The sequence below is a fragment of the Fusarium verticillioides genome, chromosome 6 (assembly GCF_000149555.1).
Source record: "Fusarium verticillioides 7600 chromosome 6, whole genome shotgun sequence".
Lineage (NCBI taxonomy): Eukaryota > Fungi > Ascomycota > Sordariomycetes > Hypocreales > Nectriaceae > Fusarium > Fusarium verticillioides.
The window spans coordinates 3,652,667-3,676,605 of NC_031680.1; the positions used below are offsets into that span (position 1 = coordinate 3,652,667).

Genomic DNA, 23,939 nt, shown 5'->3' on the forward strand with positions numbered 1-23,939 from the left:
CCCTCATCGTCGCGCCAATCCAACATCCAGACCCATAGGCTTCCTCAAGAATCCCTCCCGAGTCTCCATGATATCCTGTCTCAAACGAACATCATACCGCTTAATCCAAGTAGCAGCGATAAGTCTCATCTGCATCTCAGCCAAGTTTCTTCCAACACAAGATCTAGGTCCATAACTAAAGGGGATGAAAGCATTCTTCTGCTTATCAGTCAAGCTCTCCCAACGCTCAGGCTTGAACTCATCAGCGTCAGGACCCCAGATTTCTGTAGAGTGGTGGATCGTATAAGTAGGAACGCTGAGAACAGTGCCAGGGCCAAAGTATCGTCCGTGGAGGGTAACGCCCTTGTGGTTGGGGGGAATCTCGCGGGGCAGACCAATACCAGAGGGGGAGTGAATGCGCAGCGTCTCGTTGATGCAGTGTCCAAGATAGGGAAGATGCTTAACAGATTCGTAATCCGGAATAGCAACGTCCTCAGGAACAACAGCGGAAATCTCCTCATAAAGCTTCTGCATAACCCCAGGTGTTCTAACAACATGATACAGCAGCGCACAAGAAGAGTTAGAAGTAGTATCACTTCCAGCGATGAGTTGGGTAAGTGCTTCAGCGGTGAGTTCATCACGGCCAAGAGGCTCGCCCTTCTCATCGCGGCCCTGCATGAGACGAGCGAGGAGATCCTTACGGGTGGAATCGCCGCCGCGCTCGAGACGCTCGCTGACGCGGGCGATGGCGATGCCGGCGAGGTTCTCGACGGCTTGGAGACCTTGGCTGAAGAAGGGGTCGGGGAGATACTTGGCGTAGGGCTTGAGTTGGGGGAGGCAGCCGAGGGTGGCGGAGACTTCGCCGCGGCGGTTCATGATCTCGACGGCTGGGGCGTAGATGGTGGGACTGGTGGGGGAGACTTTGACTTCAGCGATGTCGGCACCAGTTGAGAGCATGCCTGGTAATGTTAGCTTTATGCAAATCAAGTGTGCTTGTTTGGACTTACCGAAGGGCTTGCCAAACGCGAGATCAGCGATGATGTCGAAAGCAAGAAAGTTGACTTCAAAATGTTAATATGATCAGAAACTAGGCTTGATGATTACTTACACCAGTTGAGGCAGTCAACGCTTCCATAGCCATCAGCTTCCTTGTTGCTAGCGATGCGATCCCACTGGTTGATAAAGATATCGAGATTCTGGCGGATATAAGGCTCAAACTCCAAAACAGACTTGGGCGCAAAAGTATGCGACACGATCTTTCTCTTGCGAGAGTGCTCAGCTCTGTCACGAGTGTTGAAAAGGCCTCGACGGATAGAGACAAAGGTATCATAAAAGTCACTAATTCGTTAGCTCTACGTCCCTGATATCATTATAAGAGATTAAACTCACGCCTTCAGGAAACCATTTCCATGACCATAAATGGTGTTGATAGCATCTGCATCAGCAACACTAACATGGTTCGGCGCAATGCGAACCAAAACACCCAGCTTCTTATGGACCTGATCAACAATCTCGTAGCGCTTTCCACGACGACATGTAGAGAGTAACCAAAGATTCGAGAACTGTGCTAGGAAGGGGGCGGGAATGCCGCGAAGGTTGGAGTTGCTGATCCATGGGAGGATGTACCATGCTACTAGAGCCACGGCGAGGGCGAGAGGTGCCCAGGGAGAGATCAAGAGTTCTGTGAGAGCCATGATTGTGACACTTTGACCGGAGAGATATTGGAGGGTGAGGTAGGGATGCTTGGGGAGTAGGAGGTGAGTATTTGTATCAAGATATAATTGATAGTAGAATGCCCCGGATTTACCCCAGATGCGAGTGTTGATGAGCTCCGAGGAAGCCTTTCCCTTTGAGGAGTAGTATGGTTTGCTCCTCGGCACTTCAATTGTATGGCTTGTGATTGGTCGATTACGGCTTTTCTGGTATGCCATTGGACAGATCTTGGTCACGGGACAGCGATATTATCCTGGAACCATCTATAAATAATTGATGACTATGTAGATATTCTGTTTTGATACCATTAGATAGACTCATCTCTCAATTGTTTCCATAAAGCCCAGTCCACAAGGCGAATTTCCTTGGCTCTGCTTCTCTTCGTCATTTGAGCCGCTGATCGAAGTTCGGCAATTGGGTGCATCCGATTGGCTCCTGTTCCGCGGAACTTGTCGGTAAATGGACACGGAAGTCGGGTCTCGACTGTGAGCATCATGACTATCTTGGCACAGCAAACCTCATCCAGAGTGGATCATCAAGAACCTTTTGCAACAGCTTGCCCTCAGTGCCGATCACCACCTCAACACCACCATCTGGCAAGGTCGGTAGAACAACATGGCAACCAGGCAGAATGCCTGTATTAGGGCATCGAATTGCCTCAATCCTATCTCCCAATAACGGCCCCCATTCCACAGTTGCCAGGTCAAACTCAGCCCATGACGTTTGTACAGATGATTTCCCCAGCACGTCCAAGAAGGCCGTTGGAACTAGCCTGGTCACATCTTCCAACTGATCGATAAGGGTCACAACATCATCTGTGAATTGATCGTTTAGGCGCAGATTCACCTCCTTGCGTATAAGCACTGCAAGATCTGCAAGGCTCAGCGTAGTCAGGATATCGCGGATCGGCGCTGAGACGGAGATGTACTGGAGAAAACAGCCTAGAGTCTTGGGGTGAACTGCAGGGTCTGTACGTTTTCGGCCATCCACGGCAATGTTGAAGACAGACTGTGGACTCTCACTGTCCTCGAGGCTGTCGATTGGTGCTTGAACGGCCACTGCGGTGCGCCACATGAGAGCTGAAAAGGCATCGTTGGTAGAGATCCATTGCTGGTCTGTTGGTCTTGTCGCACGATCTGGTGAAGCTTCAGCTTTGAGAAACGCAAGCGCCGATGGAGAAAAGTAAAATACCTGCCCTCGGAACGTCGTGCTCAGCATCGCGGGAGATGCACCCGTTGGCGTAATGGGTAGGATCGTATACTCCGGGTGATCCTCTGGGCGACCTTTGTTGCGGCCAGAAGGTCTAGTGACAAGCGCCCTGTCGGCAAGCATAGCATCATCGATAACAACTGGACTTGAAAACTCAAGTCCCTGGATGCGGCGACACTCTTCGGCCCAGACTTTGGTCCAGGTGAGATAGGTAGTTGCATCTCCAACTATATGAAAAACACACCACCCAATGATTACGCCGCCACGAATGAAGTTGGCCTGTGCTAGAGAAATGTGCACAGGCTTTCCTGGTTGAGGCCATAGAGGGCCAGGCATAAGAAGGTCAGCATCGAATGCTGAGACGGGGAAGTGCTTATTTTTGAGGTCTTCGTAAGTCCATTCATATTTCTCCGAGTCTCGCAAATCTTTGAAAGCCATGTGCCCGATCGAATTCTCGGGTAATTTCTGCAGCTTCAGTACATTCGCCTGCTCTGCTTCGAGATCGGGTACTGCCTCTGAAGCCATGGAGCCAATTCTGTGGCAGGCAGCTTTATAGCCCCCTTTCAGAACCTCCATGGCCCTTTCGGGAGAGGTATCATCTGACAACCGCATTGGAAAGACATAGCGAAGATAGCCTCTGGGGCCAACACGCTCAATGACTGTCAGCACAGGGATATCACTCAAGGTGGACGTCATGTTAGTAGAGGTAATATGGTTCAAACTCGGGAGATGAACAATTCCCAAAGAAAGTAAGAGTTGTGAGAAATCTGGGGCACTGAAGATATTAGCACGATTGTGTGTTTTTATGTTACATTGACTACGATAAACCGGCATTCGATACTGTTGGTCGACCCTTGGCTGTTAGCCCTTGACAGTTGAATGACCCCCCCAGAATGAGTTGCTCAATTAGGCAGAACTTCCGAGGAGCCGGTACGTTAGATATTGTCGTGCCATGCCCTTTTTATGAACCAGAAACAACGATGCAAGAGAGCTGAGCGAGTATGGCGTCCATATAAAACACAGTCATGAAAGCAATGTTGACGCTTGTAAATAGTACCTTAACTTTTGTCATGCATTCAGCGCAACAACCTATAGTGCCATATCATAAAATGTGAACGTAATGCGTCACCAGCTTGGCAATGCTACCTTAAGTCAGTAATCGGTTGTGTTTGTGAACCAACTGACAATCCAAGACGGACAACACCCTCCAGGAACAGAATCCAGAAACGGCGGGGACACGGTCCGGCACACGCCTGTGGGAACAAGACGGAAATGCCCGGAGGATTATCTGGTTGGTGCGGTTGTGGTTCGATGCAACGTAAAGTTGGTAGCAGATGTGCAAAGGAACCTGAAATCTCCTCATGCAAGCAAATGACACCCAACAACAACAGTATGTTGGTTTGTCGGCTGCCCGTCTCGGAAGTCCGTCGGTCTTACTTTCAATATGTTTATACCAACATCTGTCTCAGAACGCGTCATGGTCATGCTTTCTTACCATAATCTATAAACATATTTGAACTTCTATTCTCTCAGTAAACCCACGGATTGCGTCACCCGCTGTTTGCCTTCTCAGAATCCCCCAAGACACTGGTCAAGAATGGATTCCCAAATCGACCCTCGAATCATCGCCATCGCCGGCCCTCTCCCCACGGGCGTCGACCTCACTGCCAACACTGCAGCCTCCGACAGAGCCGCTATAATCAGTGTATTGATACTTGCGCTGACTGCCATCGCATTTCGATTCACAGCTAGGCATATTCAGCAGACCAGGATACACTGGGATGACTGGGTTATCATCATTTCTATGGTAATGCTGATCCAACACCAAACCCGAGCTTCAGTGATTGACAAATGGATAGGCGCTCGTGGGAGGGACTGCAGGTTTAGCTATAGCAGGTATGCCAGCATCACCAAGGTAGGCTTCATATTCGTACTAAAAGTTCTCAGGTGGCCATTACGGTGCAGGTAAGCATATATGGGCCGTCGACCTGGGCAGCCTACAACAAATCTACAAGGTGAATTCGTCTCCCCTTCAATCTAGCTTCCCCTTGAACTAATAATCGCAGATACTTTTCGGATACACATTTTTGTACTCTGCATCCTGTGCCGTCATCAAGATCTCGACCCTCCTCTTCTACAGCCGCATCTTCCTTTCCACAGAACTTCTCTTCTCCCTTTCCATGAGGTTCGGGTATTTCCTTTCTATATCGTGTCCTATAGTGGTCTGGGTCACTATGGGAAACATCTGTCGACCATTGGACCACTTCTGGACTCAGTTCGCGGGCACAAAGGGGACCTGCATTGACATCAACACGTTCTTTCTCGCTCTTGGTATCATCAACACGATCAACGACTTTTATATCCTCCTTACACCGATACAGCATATCTTTCGGCTACAAATATCATTGAGAAATAGGGTCGGCATTGCTGGCATTCTTATGCTAGGTGGTTTGTAAGTTACCCATGTTTGGCTGCGAATACTTTGCAACTAACTATTACCAATAGTGTCTGCGCTGCTAGCGCCGTACGCATCCACTTCCTCATCGAGCTTTCCAAGACCAAGGACGTCACGAGAGCCATGGGGCCCGTATTCATCTGGTCCGACCTCGAACCGTGCATCGCAATTGTATCCGCATATCTTCCGCACCTTGCGCCGTTGCGACATATAGTTTGGGACAAAATCTCTTCAACTTTCGGCAGCCAAGATGCAAAAGGAACAGGGACTGACTCCAAGCAGTGGAAGAGCGCTACGTGAAACTCAAAGGGGCCTTTGTTCACGTATGGAGGGTCTAAGTATTTTGGCAGAGGCGAAAAAATTAAGCTTGCAGACCATGATGATGAGGTTAAGTTGACCAACCGGATAACAGGTAGCTAGGCTATAGGCCACGCAGCCTCCACAAACTCGAGCTCAGGAGAGAACGTCGATAAACAAGGTATCCATGTCCAAACGAGTTGCACACAGCAAACAAAGCAAAGATGATAAGTAATGGGAAATAAACTGGAAGAATAAAAGAACTAAAGATTAAAAGACTAAAGAAATACCTCTACTACCAGATAGGGAAAACCGGGCAAACCGATAAAAAACCCTATCCCCCCATCATTTCACCACAAGTCGCGTATCATCCAACCCCGGTTTTGTGTTTTGGTGACCTTTTCACAGCCATGTACCGAAGATCTTCATGTAGATCATCTTGACAATCTGCACCTCAACAGCGTAAAGCAACAGCTCAGCAGCCAAGAATCCAACAAATGTCGGCGCTGGCTGAGCAAAGCTGAACGCAGGCCTAAAAGCCGGGATCCAAGGTAGGACAAAACCAATTGCCATGATCGATGCAGTAGAGAATACAAGGATCGGTGCTGCGCGGCTCTGGATGATTGGGAACTTGGCTGTTCGGAGCAAGTGGACGATCAGAGTCTGGGTGAGAAGACTGTCGCCGCGTTAGCGGTGTGATTTTAGAAGAGTTGAGGAGAGCTTACCCTTGAAGGAACCAATGTGTTTGAGCCAGCTTGACATTGTCGCTAGTAGTTCGGATGCCGTAGTAGAACCAGTTGAGAGAGAAAGTGCACATGTCGATGACCGAGCTTGTAGGACCGAGGACTACGATGAACTTGAGGATATCTGCTACTTGTTAGACATGGCCATGGAGAGAGACAAGAAACCTACCCCTTGCGTTCCATCGTCGTGGTTGAGTTAGATACTCTTCGTCAACGCGATCCCAAGGAATGGCGATCTGACTGATATCATAGAGCAAATTCTGAGCAAGAAGTTGAATGCTAGTCATCTATACTCAAGTTAGCATACTCCCAGAAAGGTATGATGAGCTACTCACCGGCGTGAAAGGCAGCCAAGCACTAGCCGCCAGAATACTGAAAACATTACCAAAATTGGACGAAGCGACCATCTTGATATACTTGATAGTATTCCCATGCGTAATTCTTCCCAGAATCACACTCCGCACAATAATCGAAAGTCCCTTCTCCGTGAGTATCAAATCCGCACAATCCTTTGCTACTCCCGCTCCAGAATCAACAGAGATTCCAACATCGGCATCCCGAAGCGCACCGCAGTCGTTGATTCCGTCGCCGAGCATACCAACGCAGTTACCGGATTTTTGAAGAGCGAGAACAATAAGGCTTTTCTGCTTGGGTGTCACTTTGGCGAAGACGCTGCATCGTTCGACGGCGAGGTCGAATTCATCGGAGTCTTCGAGGAGTGCGAGTTCAGGACCGGATATGGCTTCGGCGTCGTCGTCCATTGCTTCGGAGTGCTGCAGAAGTTCGAGGGAGCGGCAGATGTTGAGAGCCACGGGGAGGGAGTCGCCCGTCAAGACCTTAACTTGAACACCGAGCTCAGTAAGACTTGCGATAGCGTCTTTCGCGTCGTCTTTGGGAGGATCAGAGAAACTAATCATTCCCTCAAGCGTCATGTTCGTCTCAAGCATATCAAGCTCATTGACATAAGACTTTCCAAGAATGCGCGACGCAACGAGAAGAACACGATAACCCTCCATGTTCTTCTGCATAGCAAGCTGTCTCCACCGAGCCTGCATTGCAGTGCTGAGATACTCGCTCTTACCAGCTGAGCGCATAGATGAACATCGAGTGAGGACTTCGTCAAATGCGCCCTTTACGATGAGGAGATATTGGCCCGTTATGCCTCGTACGATGCAGCCGGAGCGACGACGTTCAAAGTCAAAGGGGATGACGCGGACTTGTTCGTAGTGTGCTACACCGACTTCGTCGCCGTTGGGGAGGTGATAGTTCAAAATAGCCCTGTCCATATTGTTGCCGCTGTTACCTTGGATTTGAGAGTCGACTTTTGCGAGTTCCATGATGTTGAGGATGTCTTCGCCTTCAGCATCGGAGTACTTGTGTACTGAGAGTTCATCCTTGGTCAAAGTCCCAGTCTGCCTCGTTAGTACGTGGTTAACTCACTGAAACTGAATGCATACCTTATCGCTGCAAAGAACCGTCATGGCTCCGAGGTTCTGAACCGAGTCGAGACGTTTGACGATCGCCTGTTTCTTGGAAAGCTGGTGGGCGGCTCGAGCGAGGTTGGCGTTGACGATTGCGGGAAGCATTTCGGGAACGAGACCGACTGCGACACTGATGCTGAAAAGCGCCGCGTTCTTCCAATCTCCTGTGACTTTGCCGGATATGCAGAGAACCTGAAGATGGTCAGTTAGAGTCACGCGATTTGGTTCGAGAATTGCTTACGATGGGAACCATGACTACCATGAAACCGATGAGCATCCAAGTCACGTTTAGAATACCCTTTTGAAAGGCGTTTGGCTGTCGCTTCTTCTCAACCTCCTTGACCATGGTTGCAATCATGGCATCTACAAATATTAGCCATATCCTCTATCAGCGGTGGAGATGACTTACCATCGCCTGTCCGAACAACAAGTCCAACACCGTGACCACTCACAATATTCGTCCCCATAAGCGCAACATTGCTAAAGTCAAAGATCGAGAAAGCCTCCTTCGCATCATGAGGTCCCGCATCCTTACCCACGGGTTCACTCTCGCCCGTCCAAGCAGACTGACTGATCCTCAAGTACGAAGACTCGAGAATAAGACAATCAGCTGGAACAATAGCACCAGGAACAAGAATGACTATATCACCGGGAACGAGGTCAGTCTCGAGAACCGTGCCCTCAGTCCAGGAGAGTTGAAGTTCATCGGTGTAGGTTGCGGGTCGGCGGACTCGAATCCTGGGAATGATGGCAGATTGAAGACGAAAGATTGCAACACCGCTTTGGAACTCTTGCCAGAAGCGCACGACGACAGAAATAACGATCATGACCATGAGAACAGCAAAACCTTCCTATAATCTCATTAGCCCCATCATCAAACCTCTTTCCAACAAAACTTACCCAGCTAGGATCCGGCATCGCAACATTAAGAATCGCCAAAAACATCAACAGAATATTAAACGGATTCGGAATGACACTCAACAACAGCATAAACCAAGACTGCGGCTTCCGCGACGAAACAACATTCTGACCCTGTACGCATCGTCGCGCAGTAGCTTCAGCCTCAGTGATACCATCGCTGCTCGAAACCAGATGCGCAAGCGCCGTGTCAGGAGCCATGGACGCAATCCAGCGAAGGATGTCTTCGGGCGTGCTCTTGGTTGCCCGTTCTGGGTTTAGTTGCCATGTCGCGGTTCGCGCGCGGGATTTGCCGTTGCGTAGGCCAAGACAGCCGAGGATGTTGGTGTCGCGGCGGGCCATTGTGTTGGCATTTGTTGACGGATCATTCGTTTTGGACATTATGCACCAGATCTAAGCTGTCAGTTCACCAGATTTCGTAGTAAAGGTAGTGCTGGCTCGTACAAAACTTAAGGTGGATCAAAGTCTGCTGCTTCAGACTTGGCGATTCCTCTGAAGAGGAGCAGTTCCAGCGAGTTCTCCAGATTTGCGAAAGGTAGGTAAGCTGTAACAAAAGAGTTGTTCATCTAATTGAACTCAATTATTTACTGTGAGTAAAGTAGAAGAAAAGTAAAGTTCTGCGCAGGATGGAGGGGATCAGCGATATATACACATCATGAACTTGTAAACTTTCTCTTGACTAGACTCCAAGAAATGACACACGCCCTAACTAAATGATATACGAAAATCTTTTCCAAACTAACACAGCCAAGACCCAAAAAGCATGTGTTATCATCTTTGGGGGGTGACTCATGCCGAGAGTATCCATCTAATAACCTCTCGTATAATACGTGCCGAATACCCTTGGCGACAAGACACGTTAAACCGGGCAGCGCATGCAAATATCTCGTAGCCAAGCGCCAAGTTACTCTCAAGGTACCTGCATACAAGAGCCGAGTTCCGAAAACTATGTGAAATGCGGTCATTGATGTGCAACATGGAACTTGGCGAGACACTGACAAGAAATCGCCTGACGCAGAGTCATGTACTCCGAATGTCCCTAACTGATCCTCAGCAGATTGACTTTCTCCGACAGAAATTTCTTTACGAAATTCTAAATGGCGTTATATTGTCAAATTACAAAAACACAGCCCAGCGGGCAATGCCGTGATTAACAATTGGCGATCAGGCACTGCCGCACTGTTGCACAGCCCCGTTTGAAGAAGCTACCGAGTACCGACCGACCTCCCTTTTTCGCATTTGCGTTTTTGTATCTCTTTGGTGAGTTCCTGAACGGCACGTCAAGGTCCGAAATTGAATGTGTTTTTATATAAGTGGTTTGGTGAGGATTGGGTCTAGACTCTGGGCGACGCGTAAGCCCGCTAATGGACTAAGGGAGAGTGAATCCTGTTATACCCGGCGTATACATGCATCCTTCAACATGAAGATTGATGAAGTGCTGGGATTATGGCCAAAGAGCTGTTTTGCTCCAGGTGTTCTGGGCAGGGTCCAAAAGGTACTGCAATCGCTGATGCAGACGATCACTAGAAGCCTGCCAGAACTCGACAGCCTGCGGCGCAACAGCATAAACAACCCAACCCTCAGAACTCAGCTCTTCTCCTTCAATCTCATGACTTTTCACGGCTTCCGCCATCTTGGCTTCCAGTTCATGCGGGTCATTAAGTGGTTCGCTCTGCCTCGACACCTTGGCAGTGATCTTGGCCATAGCCGATCTTGCCGTCCAATCCTGCTCACACTCACTTCTCGGGAGAGCATTTGCTTTACCGCGTAAGCGGATCTGGCGTCCGATCTTGGGCCAGTAGAAAGTAAGCGCGACGTTGTTGTTGGTTGAGATTTGAAGACCTTTGGGGCTGGTGGCTTTGATGGCGAAGTGCCAGCCGCGGTGGTCGATGTTTTTTAGTATAAGGACGCGTGCATCGGGACAGCCTTGGGAATCGACTGTTGCAATGGTCATGGCGTGGGGTTCGGGGACGTTGGCGGTTATAGCCTCGTCGAGCCATTTCTCGAATGCGAGATGAGGGGTTGAGGGGAATGAAGCGAGTTCTGCTTTTGGATGCGAAGCTCCTTCTAGGACAGGAAGGGCGCGAAGCTTGGCTTGGAGTCCGGTATTTGCCATTGTGCAGGTCTTGAAGTTACGTCTGGCTATTTGATTAGATGAAGCGGTAAGTTGGCGGTATTTAAGGCAAACCAAGGTGGTGAGTGTGACTCCCACTCTGATTCTGGAAGTATCATGGATGATCACCTAACCCGTATCTGATTCACCATGAGCCGGTATCGGATTCAATTCTGTCATATATCGATGCGTTTTACAGCAAGACGATTTATATGAAAACTTTGGTAACACAATTATTTAACACGATTGCAACAGGAATTCTTTACATTAACCTGGTTTATCATGGCGGTACGTGTCAAGCCTAACTAGCATGGCTACGCATCTACAGAGTACTCAGGTTAACAAGTGTTGGATTCTATACCACTCGATAGAGACAAAGGAAGATGAATTGTCAAAGAGCTATCTTTTCTCTGACTCGAAGGACCGGTTGAGACAGTGACTCGCGTGATCCGATGGCGCGTATCTCAGTGAGGCAAGAGACTCCAAGAGCAAGAATACACCTTCACAAATAAACAAACGGGTATATCAACGTAAGCGCACGGACAATTCATTGAAAAGCGTCGGAAAGGACGTCTATTTCTTATTAATCTCTATTTTTAGCTTCGGATTCATGTAGAGTTGTCCGTTGGTCCGCTTTCGTGATATGAGCTTGGTACATATTGAAGAAGCTTTCTCGGCATTGAGCGAAAGGACTCGTTCTTATGTATGACATGACCCTCCAAGTTCAGTCGTAGCCAAATGGCGATTCATCCTTGCGAAGAGTCTTTACTGGCTCACAAGCTTGCGAAGAGAAGACTCAACCTGACTCTCCTTATCCCCCAATCGTCCAACCTCCTTGCCCTAAATCTCATTAACTCACATCCGCAACTAATTCCATTCGTTCAACTTACATCTTTGTACTTCACGACAGTAGGAACACCATTGATGTTATAAGGTGGAAGGCGATACTTGTTCTTAGGCGTAGCTCTCCACTCCTCACGCGAACCCACGCGGACGATGTAAGCGGTAGGATCAGAAGCCCCGCCAAAAACAGCCTTCAGCGCGGGGAGCGCATCGCGGCAGTCGGGACACCATGAGGGCTCGCCTGAGGCGAAGTAGACGACGTAGTGAGTGTCGGTGGAGGTAGGTGGGGTGTTGGCGTCGATGAGAGGCATTTTGGCGGTGTTGCAGGTGATGATATCTTGAGGATGGAGAGGAGGGAGAGGAGGGTTGATGATGGGTTTGAGATGTAGGATTGAAGGATTAAATGGGCGGGAGGTGAAGTTTAATCGGGGTGATATGTCAGCGAAGATTCTCGAGCAAGACGCCATGTCGCAAAAACTCAACTCGGTGTCTGATGACTAAGACAGTGCGTAGCTCTGTTAGCACATGGCAATTCGTGCGAATGTGGCGGTACATGACAGTGCGCGCTTATTGTCCTAGTACTTATATACACCTGTCAGTTTATTTTCGCAAGCCTCTATCGAATGTCCACCAGCTGATGAATCACTATGCACTCAATTTTCTAACATTTGACTCTATTATCGAACGTTGCCATGTCCTCGACTCCACGAAATGGCACAGTGAAATGAGCGGGGCTCGTCATATGACGAAAACCCTGAACGAATGTCGTGACTGATGTGCCTTTCTGAAGACGCATGTTATCTTCACATAAACTGTTAGACTTCTACAACCGTGTATCGATCAGATCACCCTTTCAAGCTCAAAAATGCCAGAACCAGAAAAATAGAGAAAAGAGATCTTGCATTTCAGACATGTTCGTTCATTTCGTCAGTGCAGCAGCTGCCCACGATCTACATGGTATATCATAACTCATAATCCTCCCATCACTTAAGAAGCTTCCAAGACGCAGTCTCAGCCCAGATCCTCGCATACCACTGATGCAGCTCTTCAATGAACGGAGACATGGGGCCCTTGTTGCCCGCAACCTTGCCCTCGCTGGAGAACAAAACGCTCTTGAGGCGCAACTCAACTTCCTCATGCGCCTTGTCGATAGTAGCGCTGATCTGGAAAAGACCATCAGATGGGCGCAGGGGCTGGTTGCGCGGTGAGTCGCCGCAGCGCACGGTGATGGACGTAGGAGTCTTTTCAACGACTTCGAAATGATCAGTGATAACGGCGCCCTTGTCGTAGGTTGCTGTGGCGAGCTGCTCAGGATCCCAGAGCTGGTGCTCTGTCTCGGGACCGCGGTACTTCAATTGCGCATATTGACGTTGAATAGCGAAGCCTGAATTGGTGAGCGATAGCTCAAAACTCACTGAGATAAAAAAGTTACTTACCCCAACCACTCCAAACGCCACGACAAAACTCAAGCGTCAAGTCATTGTTATTCTGCAACAGCTCCGGACGAATCTTGTCAAACGGAATGCGCTTGATGACGACATCCTGGGTAGCAGGGTTACCGTTTGGATTGGCCCTCCTGAAGAGACGAGACGACCAGATAGGGTCGTTGGCGGGGAGCGGGGAGATGACGGGGTTTCGAGATGCGAGGTACGCAGCGGCTGTGGAGGTGCCCAACAAGCCGGCGAAGACTGTTTTTCTGGCCAAGCGGAAGATGCCCATGGTGTGTGAGTGAGTGGCGTTTAATGGGGAGAGTGAGGTGAGGGTGAGAATGAAGATTTGAGGTTGATGAGAGAGATAAGAAGCGCGTTTAATTTTCGGGTGGGTAATTCATGCTTGTGGGTGGATATTTGTCTATGTTTTGATTGGTTGGGGGAGAATGCATCATGCGACCTTGTGCATTTGTGCATAAAGGTGGCTGGGAATAGCATCAAATCACATGCTTCGATGCAGTAGCTTATCATGCATTTCATGTCATATCATGGCCAAAGACTTCTACATCGCTATCAACCATCGAAATATCTCATAGCTAGTAGTGAAGCCAACACGATTTATGTTTAACGTGATCTACTCCCAATTGCCCTTCTCATCAAACTTGACCAACTCCCCACTCAACAGCGTATGCTGAAGCGCCCGGCCAATATTCATAACCTGCATCCCACCCTCAATAGGCAAAGGAACCGACTTGTCCCTCAACACCGCATCCGTAAACTCATTAGCCTCCAGTGCAAAAGCATCCTCGAATCGCTGCCAATACTCAGGCTGAACCTCATGACGAATACCAAGCTTATCCGCAAGAACCACATTATTCGCCTTGGGAACAACATTAACAGAGATCTTTCCAGTCTTTCCGGTTATTTCAGTACAGACATCGTGACCGTGGGCTTGGGTCCGAGAACAGTAGAAGTACGCGATCTTGCCGCCCCAGAATTCGACGACACCGACTGCATTATCGACATCGTTGAGGTCTTTGAGTTCAGGGTGGTGTTGGAGAGTGCCAGTAGCCCAGCATGCTTTGGGGATGGGGTTCCCAAGGTACCAGAGTGACAAGTCGATGTCGTGAATGGCGCAGTCGACGAAAATGCCGCCGTTGCGAGAGGCGTAGCGAACGAAGAACCCGGTCTCGTCGAGAAGATCACAGGTGTTGGATCGGACCATGAATGGCTCCCCGATAGCTTTGTCGTTGTAGATTTTGGTAGCTGCGTCGCGGTAAGAAGCGTCAAAGCGACGAGAGAAACCGGCCATGACTTTGAGATGGGGGTTCTTCTTTGCTGCATCAACGACAGTCTGAGCCTATCTTCATGGTTAACAAATGCCAAGAAAAGAAATTGAGGTAACACATACCTCAGCCATGTCAGTGCTCAAAGGCTTCTCACAAAGGACGTGCAGTCCTTTATCAATAGCAGCGAGAGACTGGCTGGAGTGCACATCGGTGCTGGTAGAAACCCACACAGCTTGAAGGCCAGGATGGCTGAGCATCTCACCGTAGCTGTCATAGACAGAGATGTCGAACTCTTTATACTCTTCGTTCTCCTGGGCCCACTTAACTTCGTGCTCCATTGAGCTACATACTGCGACGACTCGAGCACGGGGTACCCTATACAAGAGAGTATGGACGTGTCGCTTGCCCTGGTTCTGGTCAGTATAATTGATTTGAAGGGAGGGAACAAGTCTTACCATGCGACCGAGGCCAACAACCGCGATGTTTTAGGTTTCGGACATGATGTAGGGTATGAAAATGGGAATGGTAACCAAAGGACTTTTCTGTTGGGCTGAGTTGAATGAGAATGATGGTATTTCAGATTCCGGAGATGGAAGAAGAAACAGACGTCTTTATACTTCTCTGTCTCTCTTCTTCATACCTATTGTGTAAAAGTTTGTAATCATCTTGCGAACTATCTCCGAATAACTCGTCTCGATAGACCTGATCATACTCAAACGGCCAACAAATGGTTACCTATCTAAGCAGATGTTGCCGAAATTTCCTCGCCGGGGCTACTATATCAGGAGATGCTGCGGCAGTAGCTGCTTGATTGGGCATACAGTCGCTTGAGGCTAGCTTGATTTGGTATGACCCGGCGAGCTCCCTCTGGATTGCCATATTTGGTTCTCTGGCCTCAATGTAGAAGATGGAACAATTCTCCGTCACATCACAAAGACAGACATTTAATAATCTGCAACTGAGCTTGTCCACAAACTGAATAAGGAAAGATGATCCGTTGCATGATTCAGTGTAAATCTATTGGCCTGTGGCCGTAAAGGCTGCTCCCAGATGGTGCCTGTCGCTCACGGAAGAGTAAGCCTCCTAGTTGTCTACATATAAGCTGGACGCATCCATTCACCCCTGGAAGCATTGCAATGAGTACAAAATGTGTCAGACGCATCAATAAGCCGTGCAAGATGATAGGCCAAGAATCCGAGAAGCGTGTATCAACACAACACAATACATGCCAACGACACTCAACCCAGGCCTGTCAAACCCGCTATGACTTATAATATCGTTCCCTCAAAGCTTTAGGCAATGGCCAAGCCTGACAATCTTTAAACATCTGAACCGTTTTCTTGAGTGCCTCTTGCTCCCATGGATCAGTGAAGTAACTCCCATACATCTGTATAGCTAGAATCGCGTTTACGAGACCTGGCTGAATATCGGGGTGTTGGACTGCGGTGCCGCAGACTTGGAGGACTAGGTTTCGCACTTGGCCTTCGGCTTTGCGGTATGCGGCTCGGACATCTTCGGCTTGTCTGGGACGATTAGTGCATATGTGAAAGGGGGTTAATACTGGTAGACTTACGAGAGGAGAGGCGACTCTGCGGTTAAGATCATTTTTGCTATCATCATGTGCTGCATGCCAGTCAGGGCAATTGGCGATGCATACCACATTGTTGGGAATACCTCACCCAAAACCCTATCTGGTGGTCGATGAAGAATCGGTTCAAAGCGACCGGTTACATATTGATCAAGATATTCCTCCTGTTCCTTTAGTTTATCTGACCATCGAATCATTAGTTTTTGAAGCTGGCAAAGTGCGAGAAGGGTACTGACGCCATCCACTCTCCGACTTGTCGTCAAATAACCATTTGGTGACTTGACTTGTATGGAAGACAATCCTGTTCGCTGGCGATATATCCGACCACTCAGCAGGTGGTTCAACCATCTGCGCTGGATATCCTTTCCGAAGAGCATAGTAAACCTCTTGTCGTAAAGCAACCCAGTAAGAAGCGATAAGAAGTTCTCGGCGGTTAATAAGATCATCTGACGTAAGACTTCGTAAAACAGCGTTGAGAATCGCGAGGAAGTTTACACCTTCATCTGGGCGAGTATCGAGAGCAGGATCTTCGTCTTCATCATCGAGCTCCTCAAAATGCCTCAGAATAACGGCTGTTGTCACGATAAGTTCTCGCGTCTCTCCATCTTCTGTGGCATGGAAGTCTTTGAGGACGGGGATGCATTTGAGCATATACTCCACTGCAGAATGGGAACTGAGATCTGGTAATGGTTGCCCGCGATATACTATCCCTCGGGGCGTCTTGTATTTCTCAACGCGACATAAATGTCTAGCTGACATTGCTAATATGGCGTTAAGTAGGGGAGGATATCGCCTGGCTCTCTCGGGGACGACGAGCTGATACCGCCGTTGAGGATCGACCAGATCAAACTAGAGAGTCAGTATCGTTGTTCTGGACTGATGAATATAGAGCTTACCCAGTGGGATAGCTCCTCGATAAAGTATCGTAAGAGACATGCTTCTTGAACGCCTTCTAATGGCAAGTCTCGCTGATGTGGTGGTTCCAACGCATGAAGTAAGCCGCCCCAAGAAGGACCACGTTGAGATAGTGCTAGCGGACGTTGTGAAGGTTGGGTTTCGAGTGATGACAGGGCTGAAGGTTGCGAGTGTCCGCCACGGGAAGGGGTTAGACTTGATGAAATGGTGGAGTCAAAATATGGTGAACCTCCTAGTGTAAAGTCAAAAGCTCCACCGGATGTTCCGTTGTTATTCATAGCTGGCCGGCTTGTTGTGTTTGTCGTTGAAGACGAGGCCTCATCTGCGAGAGCGATTCTCTGTGTTGCGCGTCGCGAACTTGTTTGAAGACGAACTGCTAGGCAATCAGCTATTTATCTGGACAGGTGTTATATAGAGCACACTTGCATTCTTTTGCACTACTGTTCACCCAATTCTGCGACCCTGAGAACTTGGCATCATACTTTGCTGATGAACCATCTCTGAACTGCCGATTTCGTCCCAGTCGGACACATTCTAGTCCTTTTTTGAGACATCGTGTACATACAGCCTCGTCACCGGCGCCTAGGATCTCGAGTTAGACCACGCTCTTCGGTTGCCTTGACTGGAGTGGACAGACATTTGAGATGTTTGCCTAGTATGTAAGCGTTAGTCATGTGGCAACTTAGTGAGCTTGTTTCTTACTTTTGCATTCTGAACAGGGGTTTTTAGGTACCGGCATATCGATGCGGCTCAAGTAGCGTCCTTCTTTCTCCAGCATGGAAGAAGTGAGTAGGAATCGCCGAGATTTGACGTGGAGGGCGGGGTTGGCAAATCATCGCCGATACATTCCCGAAATGGTGATCAATCGACGCTAGGTTGAATCTGGATGCTTCTCACTGCATGAAGACATACATACTTAAGAACAATAGTAATTATTCATGCTAACTGCTATAAAATGGTAACCTTGGAACATATTAGAGGAATCGCTTGCGGGCGTCCAGAGGTATGAACCCTCAGCACATATTTGGTTTCGCAAACGTGCAGGCGTAGGTTCAGCTGGACGATGAAAAAGTACGGTGAGATATCACACAGCCTACCTGCATCTTGAGACAGTCTATTGGACGCCTCATGACATCAAGAACTGCACATTTTGATGCCCGAAGTGCATTTCCCCGCTTTATGAGTCTTTCTCTTGTCTTCTGACCATCCTAATCATTACTGCTCCGCAATCATTTGACCGTTGAACATATACTTTCAGAAACGCGTTCATCTCCAGCTAGCACAACGACTTTGTTCAGCTCAGAAACAAAATGGCTTCTCCTCGCGGAAACTCGGGCCAGTCCGCCCCCCTCATGTCTCAAGACCTACAGCCTAGCACTGCCGTCGGGTTCCAACAGCAAGGCACAGTGGACTGGACCAGAATATTGAGTGGGAGCGTCACATTCTCTGTCGATGTTTTGTCACGATTATCGAAAGCAGGTATCGAAGCTTTCACCGTCTATGCCGCCAGGGCAATCTTTTCTAACGCCAAGCTCGGACCTAATGGCGAATTACGTCTCCATCGAGCCCTCGATAAGATCAGTGCTTTCCCTTCATTTGGAAAGGTCCTCTGGTTTGGGTTCGGGCTCAAGCACATCATATGGAGCATGCAAGAATCTACAGAGGATCTTAATTGCCTTGGTATTTGTGCCTGTCTGACAGAAGGATTCTCTACAATTGTGGCTGCAAAGATTGTACGAGAGCTCTTCCTCCTATACGATCCACCAGCAGAGCTTACCCCAGCGTTGAGGCAATGGATTTCGCTAGTTGAGTGCTCTGGGGGACTGCTGGCATCATCGGAGTTCGGTTTGGTATTACATGGCTTGACTAAGCTCTGTCTTAGAGACGGCGTTTGTAACCTACAAGGTTCTGGGTCGCCAAGGGACATCGCGCTCGTCTTAAAGAAGTCTTTGAAGTCTCAGCGGGACGCCTTGATCGCCTTTTCTTGTCAGGCGGTACAGATTGCGCTTGGATCGCCGCAGTAGCTCATTGGCTTCTGGATCTCAGAGTCGATGTCCAGGATGAGGATGGCACGATTATCTATCGGCCTGATGGCACCCGAAGTAAATCATCTCCAGGTGCTCAAGTTATCATAACTTACCATCAAGGGCGTTCGAGTGACTTAATTCAAGTTGACAGCAGACACTATATCATTCGCAGCGGCGAAATGCTATTTAAACATGCAGAATATCAGGATATCATGTCATACGGCAGGGTCTCATGGGAAAGCTGCTTGGTTGATACCTTTGGCGGCCCTATGAGACTTCTGTTGGGAGCTCAAGCCCGGATTACAGGAGCCTGTCTTGGCTCTGCCGCACGCATCTTCCTGGCCATCATGAGAGATGGTGAGGGCCATGAGGAATATCCTCTAATAGATAATCCACGAGACACCCATCCACCAGTAGCCGAATCTAGTTATGGGAGAGGATTTTATCTGTCGGCTCGGCACTTGCTTCCGGAACTCGGCCAAAACTCAGTCCTGGACCGATCAATGGAGGCGGCTATGAGCAAAGGATACGTCGAGGCCACACAACAGTTTTCTCAAGCTTTCACCTCATTGCGTCAACTATGTTCATGCACCAACTGCCGCCCAAATGGAGACGAAATGGGAGAGGAGACCACCTTCTGCCTGCTGACACTGATACGAACCATTTGTACGCTTATCAGAGCTATACCGACTATTTGTATGCAGAAGGGTCTCGAAGTGCGGCCTACGCGCTCGGGCTTAGAGAGCTTGTATAGGGCCCACGACAAAAAATTGTCAGATTCTGACCCGGTCGGCCAGGGCCTAATGAACTCATGACCGCCTGGGGGAAGTCTCATGCTGGCCCAGATGCTTTTCACAGGACGGCAACACGAGAGAGATATGGGTAGTGGCAACCCTGTTGCAACCTCACACAGCGGCCTCTGCTTCTATCTCAATACCTTGGCGGAGATCACATCTGATCCTCAGACCGCTTGTATCGTGATAGTTGTTCCTGGCAAGATCCAGTGGAACCATTCAATGTACGATACAGTATCTGATCAGATGCTCAATGACGATGATAGTGTAGAGAAAGCCGGCTACGATGCAATCTCTATGACTACCGTAACGAAATATGACGACTTGGATTACAGTTCGACTCCTGGCCTCAACGCCCAGCTTGTTATTGAAGAGAATACCAGGGCAACCACCTGTCTTTGTGCCACCTACAGACTTTCAACTCCATCATTCCCTGGCCGACATTTCTCCTTTGGGGCCTCGTATATCTGGTGTGAGCTTAACAGGGCTTTCACGGCTGCCACTTGCGAAAGCAAGATGTGTGAATCTCCTAGCGGGTTTCAATCCACTTTGGTTCACGGGGATGGGCTCCTTACGATGATTGATTCGCTGACTCTACTCCCTCCCATTATACGCGTGTTCCCCCCAAAAGATATATCTATCTGGGTTGCTCTTTCGCAATGCTGGCTTCCTAAATTCTCTGATTATAACAACGGGGGAGTGGTGCCTTTGCACCATAGATTACAAGGTGCGCAGTGTGTTCGATGCTGCATTCTGGATACAGAAAAGGCAGCCCAGCATCGCAAGTGCGGTATATCAATAATTACTTCTTTGTGAAGGTCCAGGGCAGGGTTCAACTTGTTTGAAAAGAAATATAATGGTAGTAAGCGAGCTGGCCGCTTGCATAGGGCTTGCCAAACTCAGCAGATTGGTGTGAAGGTGAAATACGCCGGGCTGTACCTTCGATTGCTCAATTAATAGCATAGATACTACCTAGCACGTATAGCATAAACATTTACGACTATCTGTCGAATTACCCAATCAAGAGACCATCGCCGGTACAGATGTAGACCCCGCTGCACACCATAGCCCCAACCAAGTCAGCACCAAATCAATAACACAAAAGCTTGGCCTTGGCCTTGGAGAATCATCCAAATTGCCCAAACTCCTCACCAATTAGACCCCGCGGCCAAATCTCCCTGCTTGCTCCAGCGGGCCCGGTTCGTCTCCCGCAGCCGCGGCCTCTCGATCCTTTCCGAGGCTAAACCCAATCGAGCAACAATTATAGATTCGCTATCACGACAGTCAATGTCGTTATCAGATATCGCCGGGTATCCCGCTTGTTTTGGGTATGATACAATCGCATCCCCGTTATTGCGAAACAGTAATTATAGGAGGGTTCATTGGTCTGAACAGACGATGTGTTTCCTGAATTGGAGGGTTGAGTCGGGGAGGCGCCGATAGTTCTTTAAGGTGCTGAGTTAAAGCTGGGGGATTGACTTGGAGTTCGGCGAATTTGTGGAGGGGGATTGAGGGTCTTGATGGGGATTTGGATGATGCATTGGTGAATTCGTAAGAATCGCTGGATGAGACATCAACCCCTACATACGCCTCAAAGACTGGACTCACTGGTCATTGTATAGCATTCAGAGCGCACATCTTGTACGACTCTCTTATCTAGATAAACAAATTCGTACTCTCAAATACGATCAAAAACACCCACCGAGTTTGTTTCCAAGCTACCGAAGTGACACAATGCACTACAACGTTATACATCCTCCATCTAGACCGATCCATCTCGCCACCAACAGTTATCCAAGTCCGCAAACAAAGCACATCCCACGCGGAGATCCTGCCTGTTAAGTGGATGTTCTTTAAAGCATACGACTATCTCGTTGCAGCTCGGATACACAGGGTGGGATTTCCAACGGGGAGTCCGAGTCTTGGTGCCGTCATGTCAAGATCCTCGAGAATTGTGTCATCCTGCACCACCCCATACCACGGTCGCACAGACGATCCATGTTTATATAACTCAATCTCCCCTCTTCCCGCTAAAACGCACCCTCATCAGCACTCTAAACCACGGCTTTGATCAGTTAACCCATTGGTTTCATCGTCGGCAAAATGGGCTTCTCAAACTTTTTTGAAAGCCAGAAAAACACCGCCACCGTCTCATCAGACCCTGAGGCTAGCGACTCCGAACCCTCGGTCATTCACGATGGCGGTCTTGCCTACACACGCGTCAAGGGCGGCAATGGATCTAAACCTTCGTACCAAGAAGCTGTCGGTGCACCTGTCGAATCGCACTCGCCGCTTGGATACAACGTTGGTTGGCTTACGGTTATCTTTCTGAATGTTAACATGATGATTGGAACTGGTATCTTTTCTACGCGTACGTTCCCTACTCAGACCGGAACCTCACACACAAGGAATAGGTTGGGACTAACAGTGTTCAGCGTCGAGCATTCTTAACCGTGCTGGGTCTGTCGGTCTGGCGCTGATCATCTGGTTCATCGGCTTCATCATGGCTGCGTCCGGTTTCAGTGTCTACCTCGAATTGGCGAGTTACTTTCCTAATCGCAGTGGTTCTGAGGTTGTGTATCTCGAACAGGCATATCCTCGGCCTAAACACTTCTTCCCTGTTACCTTTGCTGTCCAGTCTGTCATTCTGTCCTTCAGCAGTAGCAATGCCGTCGGTAAGATACCTTCCATCCTCGGGCTTGCGCGTTCTGACAATATATAGTTCTTTCGAGGTACCTTTGGCGAATGACTGGCGAAACTCCCTCCGAATGGCAGATGCGAGGTGTCGCTATCGCAGCTTATACCCTTGCTGTCATCTTTGTCATCGCGCACAACAAGTACTCCCTCTGGCTGGTCAACTTCATCGGCGCCTTGAAGATCCTTACCCTCGTCTTGTAAGCCTACCCATCCCTCGATACCCTTCACCCCTAACACATCATACAGCATCAGCATTGCAGGCTTCGTTGTCCTCGGCGGCAACGTCAAGCGCATCCCCGACCCCGGCCATAACTTCCGTGACGCTTTTGCCGGTGCGACCCCCAACGGAAACGATCTAGCCAGCGCCCTGGTTAGTATCGTCTTCTCATACGCCGGATACTGGAACGCATTCAACGTCGTCAACGAGATCCAGAACCCTATCCCAACGCTCAAGAGGAACGGTACTATCTCGCTTACTGTCGTCGCTGTGCTGTACATGCTTTGCAATATCGCCTACTTCGCTGTCGTTCCCAAGGAGGAGTTCGCCGAGGCTAGTGAGATTGCTGCATCAGTCTTCTTTACTAAACTCTTTGGGGACAGCAAGTCTGCTGCCAACGTCCTTAACTTCCTTGTGCTCTTGAGTGCCTTTGGTAATCTTCTCGCTGTGTTGGTTGGATCTGCTCGTATGCTTCGTGAGATTGGTCGACAGGGCGTTTTGCCTTGGACCAACTTCTGGGTCTCGACTAAGCCTTTCGGTACTCCGCTTGGTCCTTACATCCTCAAGTGGGTGTTGACCTTCATCATGATTGTCGCACCCCCGGCTGGTGATGCCTTCACTTTCGGTAAGTAGCCTCATCCCTATTGGTGCTCTCTGATGCTGATCGGTTTCATAGTTGTTAGTCTAGGCACATACCCCGATGCCATGTTCAGGTTTGCCATGGTTGTCGGTCTATATGTGATTCGCCGCCGTCGCTCAAAGGCCGGTATTGGTCGCTCTGATTTCAAAGCCTGGCATGCTCCTATCATCTTCTACACTCTCGTCCAGGTGTTTATCCTAGTCATGCCTTGGTACCCTCCCAAGGGCGGCCCATATGCCGGTGATGTCAGCTTCTGGTATGCGACGTACTGTGTCGTCGGTATTGCCATGTGAGTGTCAATCTAGGAATATCACTATCTTCTATTTTACTAACAGCAGTCTCTAGTGTCCTCGTTTGCGCCCTTTACTATGTGGTTTGGATGTTCGTGCTGCCCAAATGGAAAGGATATGCTATCCGCACCGAGATTACCAATGTCGATGACAATGGAGCCAACACTCACCGACTGGTTAAAGTTCCCCATGCTGATCTTCCTCGGTGGGATGAAGAACATGACGAAGCTGGCAATCTTCGACAGAGAACAACTGTTGTGGCTCCCAGCTCAGAGGGATCCATCAAGGCTTAATTGGTCCA

The 23,939-nt window shown here is 49.0% G+C and overlaps 11 protein-coding genes across 32 annotated transcripts; 4 read left to right on the top strand and 7 right to left on the bottom strand.

The window, feature by feature from the left end:
• Positions 1–3: 3 nt before the first annotated feature.
• On the bottom strand, positions 4–1,673 carry FVEG_01611 (benzoate 4-monooxygenase; the record flags this gene model as incomplete). Its single annotated transcript, XM_018888614.1, has 4 exons — positions 4–938; positions 987–1,040; positions 1,088–1,317; positions 1,369–1,673. 4 exons carry the CDS (start codon positions 1,671–1,673, stop codon positions 4–6), a joined length of 1,524 nt encoding a protein of 507 aa, XP_018744579.1.
• Positions 1,674–1,852: 179 nt separating this feature from the next.
• FVEG_01610 (hypothetical protein) lies at positions 1,853–3,597 on the bottom strand (the record flags this gene model as incomplete). Its single annotated transcript, XM_018888613.1, has 1 exon — positions 1,853–3,597. One exon carries the CDS (start codon positions 3,595–3,597, stop codon positions 2,191–2,193), a length of 1,407 nt encoding a protein of 468 aa, XP_018744578.1. The 3' UTR covers positions 1,853–2,190.
• Positions 3,598–4,273: 676 nt separating this feature from the next.
• On the bottom strand, positions 4,274–10,999 carry FVEG_01608 (magnesium-translocating P-type ATPase). Of its 4 annotated transcripts, XM_018888611.1 has the most exons (11): positions 9,240–10,966; positions 8,778–9,188; positions 8,287–8,728; positions 8,119–8,240; positions 7,854–8,069; positions 6,732–7,808; positions 6,566–6,683; positions 6,379–6,520; positions 5,759–6,329; positions 5,395–5,690; positions 4,274–5,342 (listed from the first exon to the last, which is right to left on the bottom strand). In XM_018888611.1, the coding sequence occupies exons 2-9, from the start codon at positions 9,174–9,176 to the stop codon at positions 6,056–6,058; spliced, it is 2,790 nt and encodes a 929-aa protein (XP_018744576.1). In that variant the 5' UTR covers positions 9,177–9,188; positions 9,240–10,966; the 3' UTR covers positions 4,274–5,342; positions 5,395–5,690; positions 5,759–6,055. The 4 variants fall into 4 exon arrangements, with proteins under 4 accessions (XP_018744576.1, XP_018744575.1, XP_018744574.1 ...); XM_018888610.1 differs by having other exon boundaries at positions 4,274–5,690; XM_018888609.1 differs by having other exon boundaries at positions 5,395–6,329.
• FVEG_01609 (hypothetical protein) lies at positions 4,381–6,733 on the top strand. The gene is made up of 5 exons (XM_018888612.1): positions 4,381–4,708; positions 4,761–4,797; positions 4,849–4,916; positions 4,968–5,353; positions 5,407–6,733. Exons 1-5 carry the CDS (start codon positions 4,499–4,501, stop codon positions 5,654–5,656), a joined length of 951 nt encoding a protein of 316 aa, XP_018744577.1. The 5' UTR covers positions 4,381–4,498; the 3' UTR covers positions 5,657–6,733.
• Positions 9,668–12,516, top strand: FVEG_14877 (hypothetical protein). Of its 19 annotated transcripts, none has more exons than XM_018903904.1 (5): positions 9,668–9,710; positions 9,850–10,116; positions 10,170–11,196; positions 11,280–11,438; positions 11,509–12,403. In XM_018903904.1, exon 3 carries the CDS (start codon positions 10,216–10,218, stop codon positions 10,564–10,566), a length of 351 nt encoding a protein of 116 aa, XP_018744570.1. In that variant the 5' UTR covers positions 9,668–9,710; positions 9,850–10,116; positions 10,170–10,215; the 3' UTR covers positions 10,567–11,196; positions 11,280–11,438; positions 11,509–12,403. The 19 variants fall into 19 exon arrangements, with proteins under 19 accessions (XP_018744570.1, XP_018744571.1, XP_018744559.1 ...); XM_018903905.1 differs by having other exon boundaries at positions 9,850–10,055; positions 10,110–11,196; XM_018903910.1 differs by having other exon boundaries at positions 9,850–11,196.
• Positions 11,674–12,062, bottom strand: FVEG_01606 (hypothetical protein; the record flags this gene model as incomplete). Its single annotated transcript, XM_018888607.1, has 2 exons — positions 11,674–11,748; positions 11,799–12,062. 2 exons carry the CDS (start codon positions 12,060–12,062, stop codon positions 11,674–11,676), a joined length of 339 nt encoding a protein of 112 aa, XP_018744572.1.
• Positions 12,517–12,734: 218 nt separating the features above from the next.
• FVEG_01605 (hypothetical protein) lies at positions 12,735–13,470 on the bottom strand (the record flags this gene model as incomplete). Its single annotated transcript, XM_018888606.1, has 2 exons — positions 12,735–13,135; positions 13,188–13,470. 2 exons carry the CDS (start codon positions 13,468–13,470, stop codon positions 12,735–12,737), a joined length of 684 nt encoding a protein of 227 aa, XP_018744552.1.
• Positions 13,471–13,690: 220 nt separating this feature from the next.
• On the bottom strand, positions 13,691–14,808 carry FVEG_01604 (myo-inositol 2-dehydrogenase; the record flags this gene model as incomplete). The annotated part of the gene is made up of 2 exons (XM_018888605.1): positions 13,691–14,541; positions 14,593–14,808. The coding sequence occupies 2 exons, from the start codon at positions 14,806–14,808 to the stop codon at positions 13,816–13,818; spliced, it is 942 nt and encodes a 313-aa protein (XP_018744551.1). The 3' UTR covers positions 13,691–13,815.
• Positions 14,809–15,469: 661 nt separating this feature from the next.
• Positions 15,470–17,736, bottom strand: FVEG_01603 (hypothetical protein). Its single transcript, XM_018888604.1, has 7 exons — positions 17,676–17,736; positions 17,611–17,625; positions 17,400–17,555; positions 16,955–17,346; positions 16,295–16,907; positions 16,044–16,239; positions 15,470–15,993 (listed from the first exon to the last, which is right to left on the bottom strand). The coding sequence occupies exons 1-7, from the start codon at positions 17,710–17,712 to the stop codon at positions 15,732–15,734; spliced, it is 1,671 nt and encodes a 556-aa protein (XP_018744550.1). The 5' UTR covers positions 17,713–17,736; the 3' UTR covers positions 15,470–15,731.
• A 547-nt stretch (positions 17,737–18,283) lies between these two features.
• On the top strand, positions 18,284–19,815 carry FVEG_01602 (hypothetical protein; the record flags this gene model as incomplete). Its single annotated transcript, XM_018888603.1, has 2 exons — positions 18,284–18,813; positions 18,879–19,815. The coding sequence occupies 2 exons, from the start codon at positions 18,284–18,286 to the stop codon at positions 19,813–19,815; spliced, it is 1,467 nt and encodes a 488-aa protein (XP_018744549.1).
• A 2,082-nt stretch (positions 19,816–21,897) lies between these two features.
• Positions 21,898–23,931, top strand: FVEG_01601 (hypothetical protein; the record flags this gene model as incomplete). Its single annotated transcript, XM_018888602.1, has 6 exons — positions 21,898–22,165; positions 22,230–22,469; positions 22,517–22,688; positions 22,738–23,333; positions 23,385–23,637; positions 23,694–23,931. 6 exons carry the CDS (start codon positions 21,898–21,900, stop codon positions 23,929–23,931), a joined length of 1,767 nt encoding a protein of 588 aa, XP_018744548.1.
• Between the last annotated feature and the right edge of the window lie 8 nt (positions 23,932–23,939).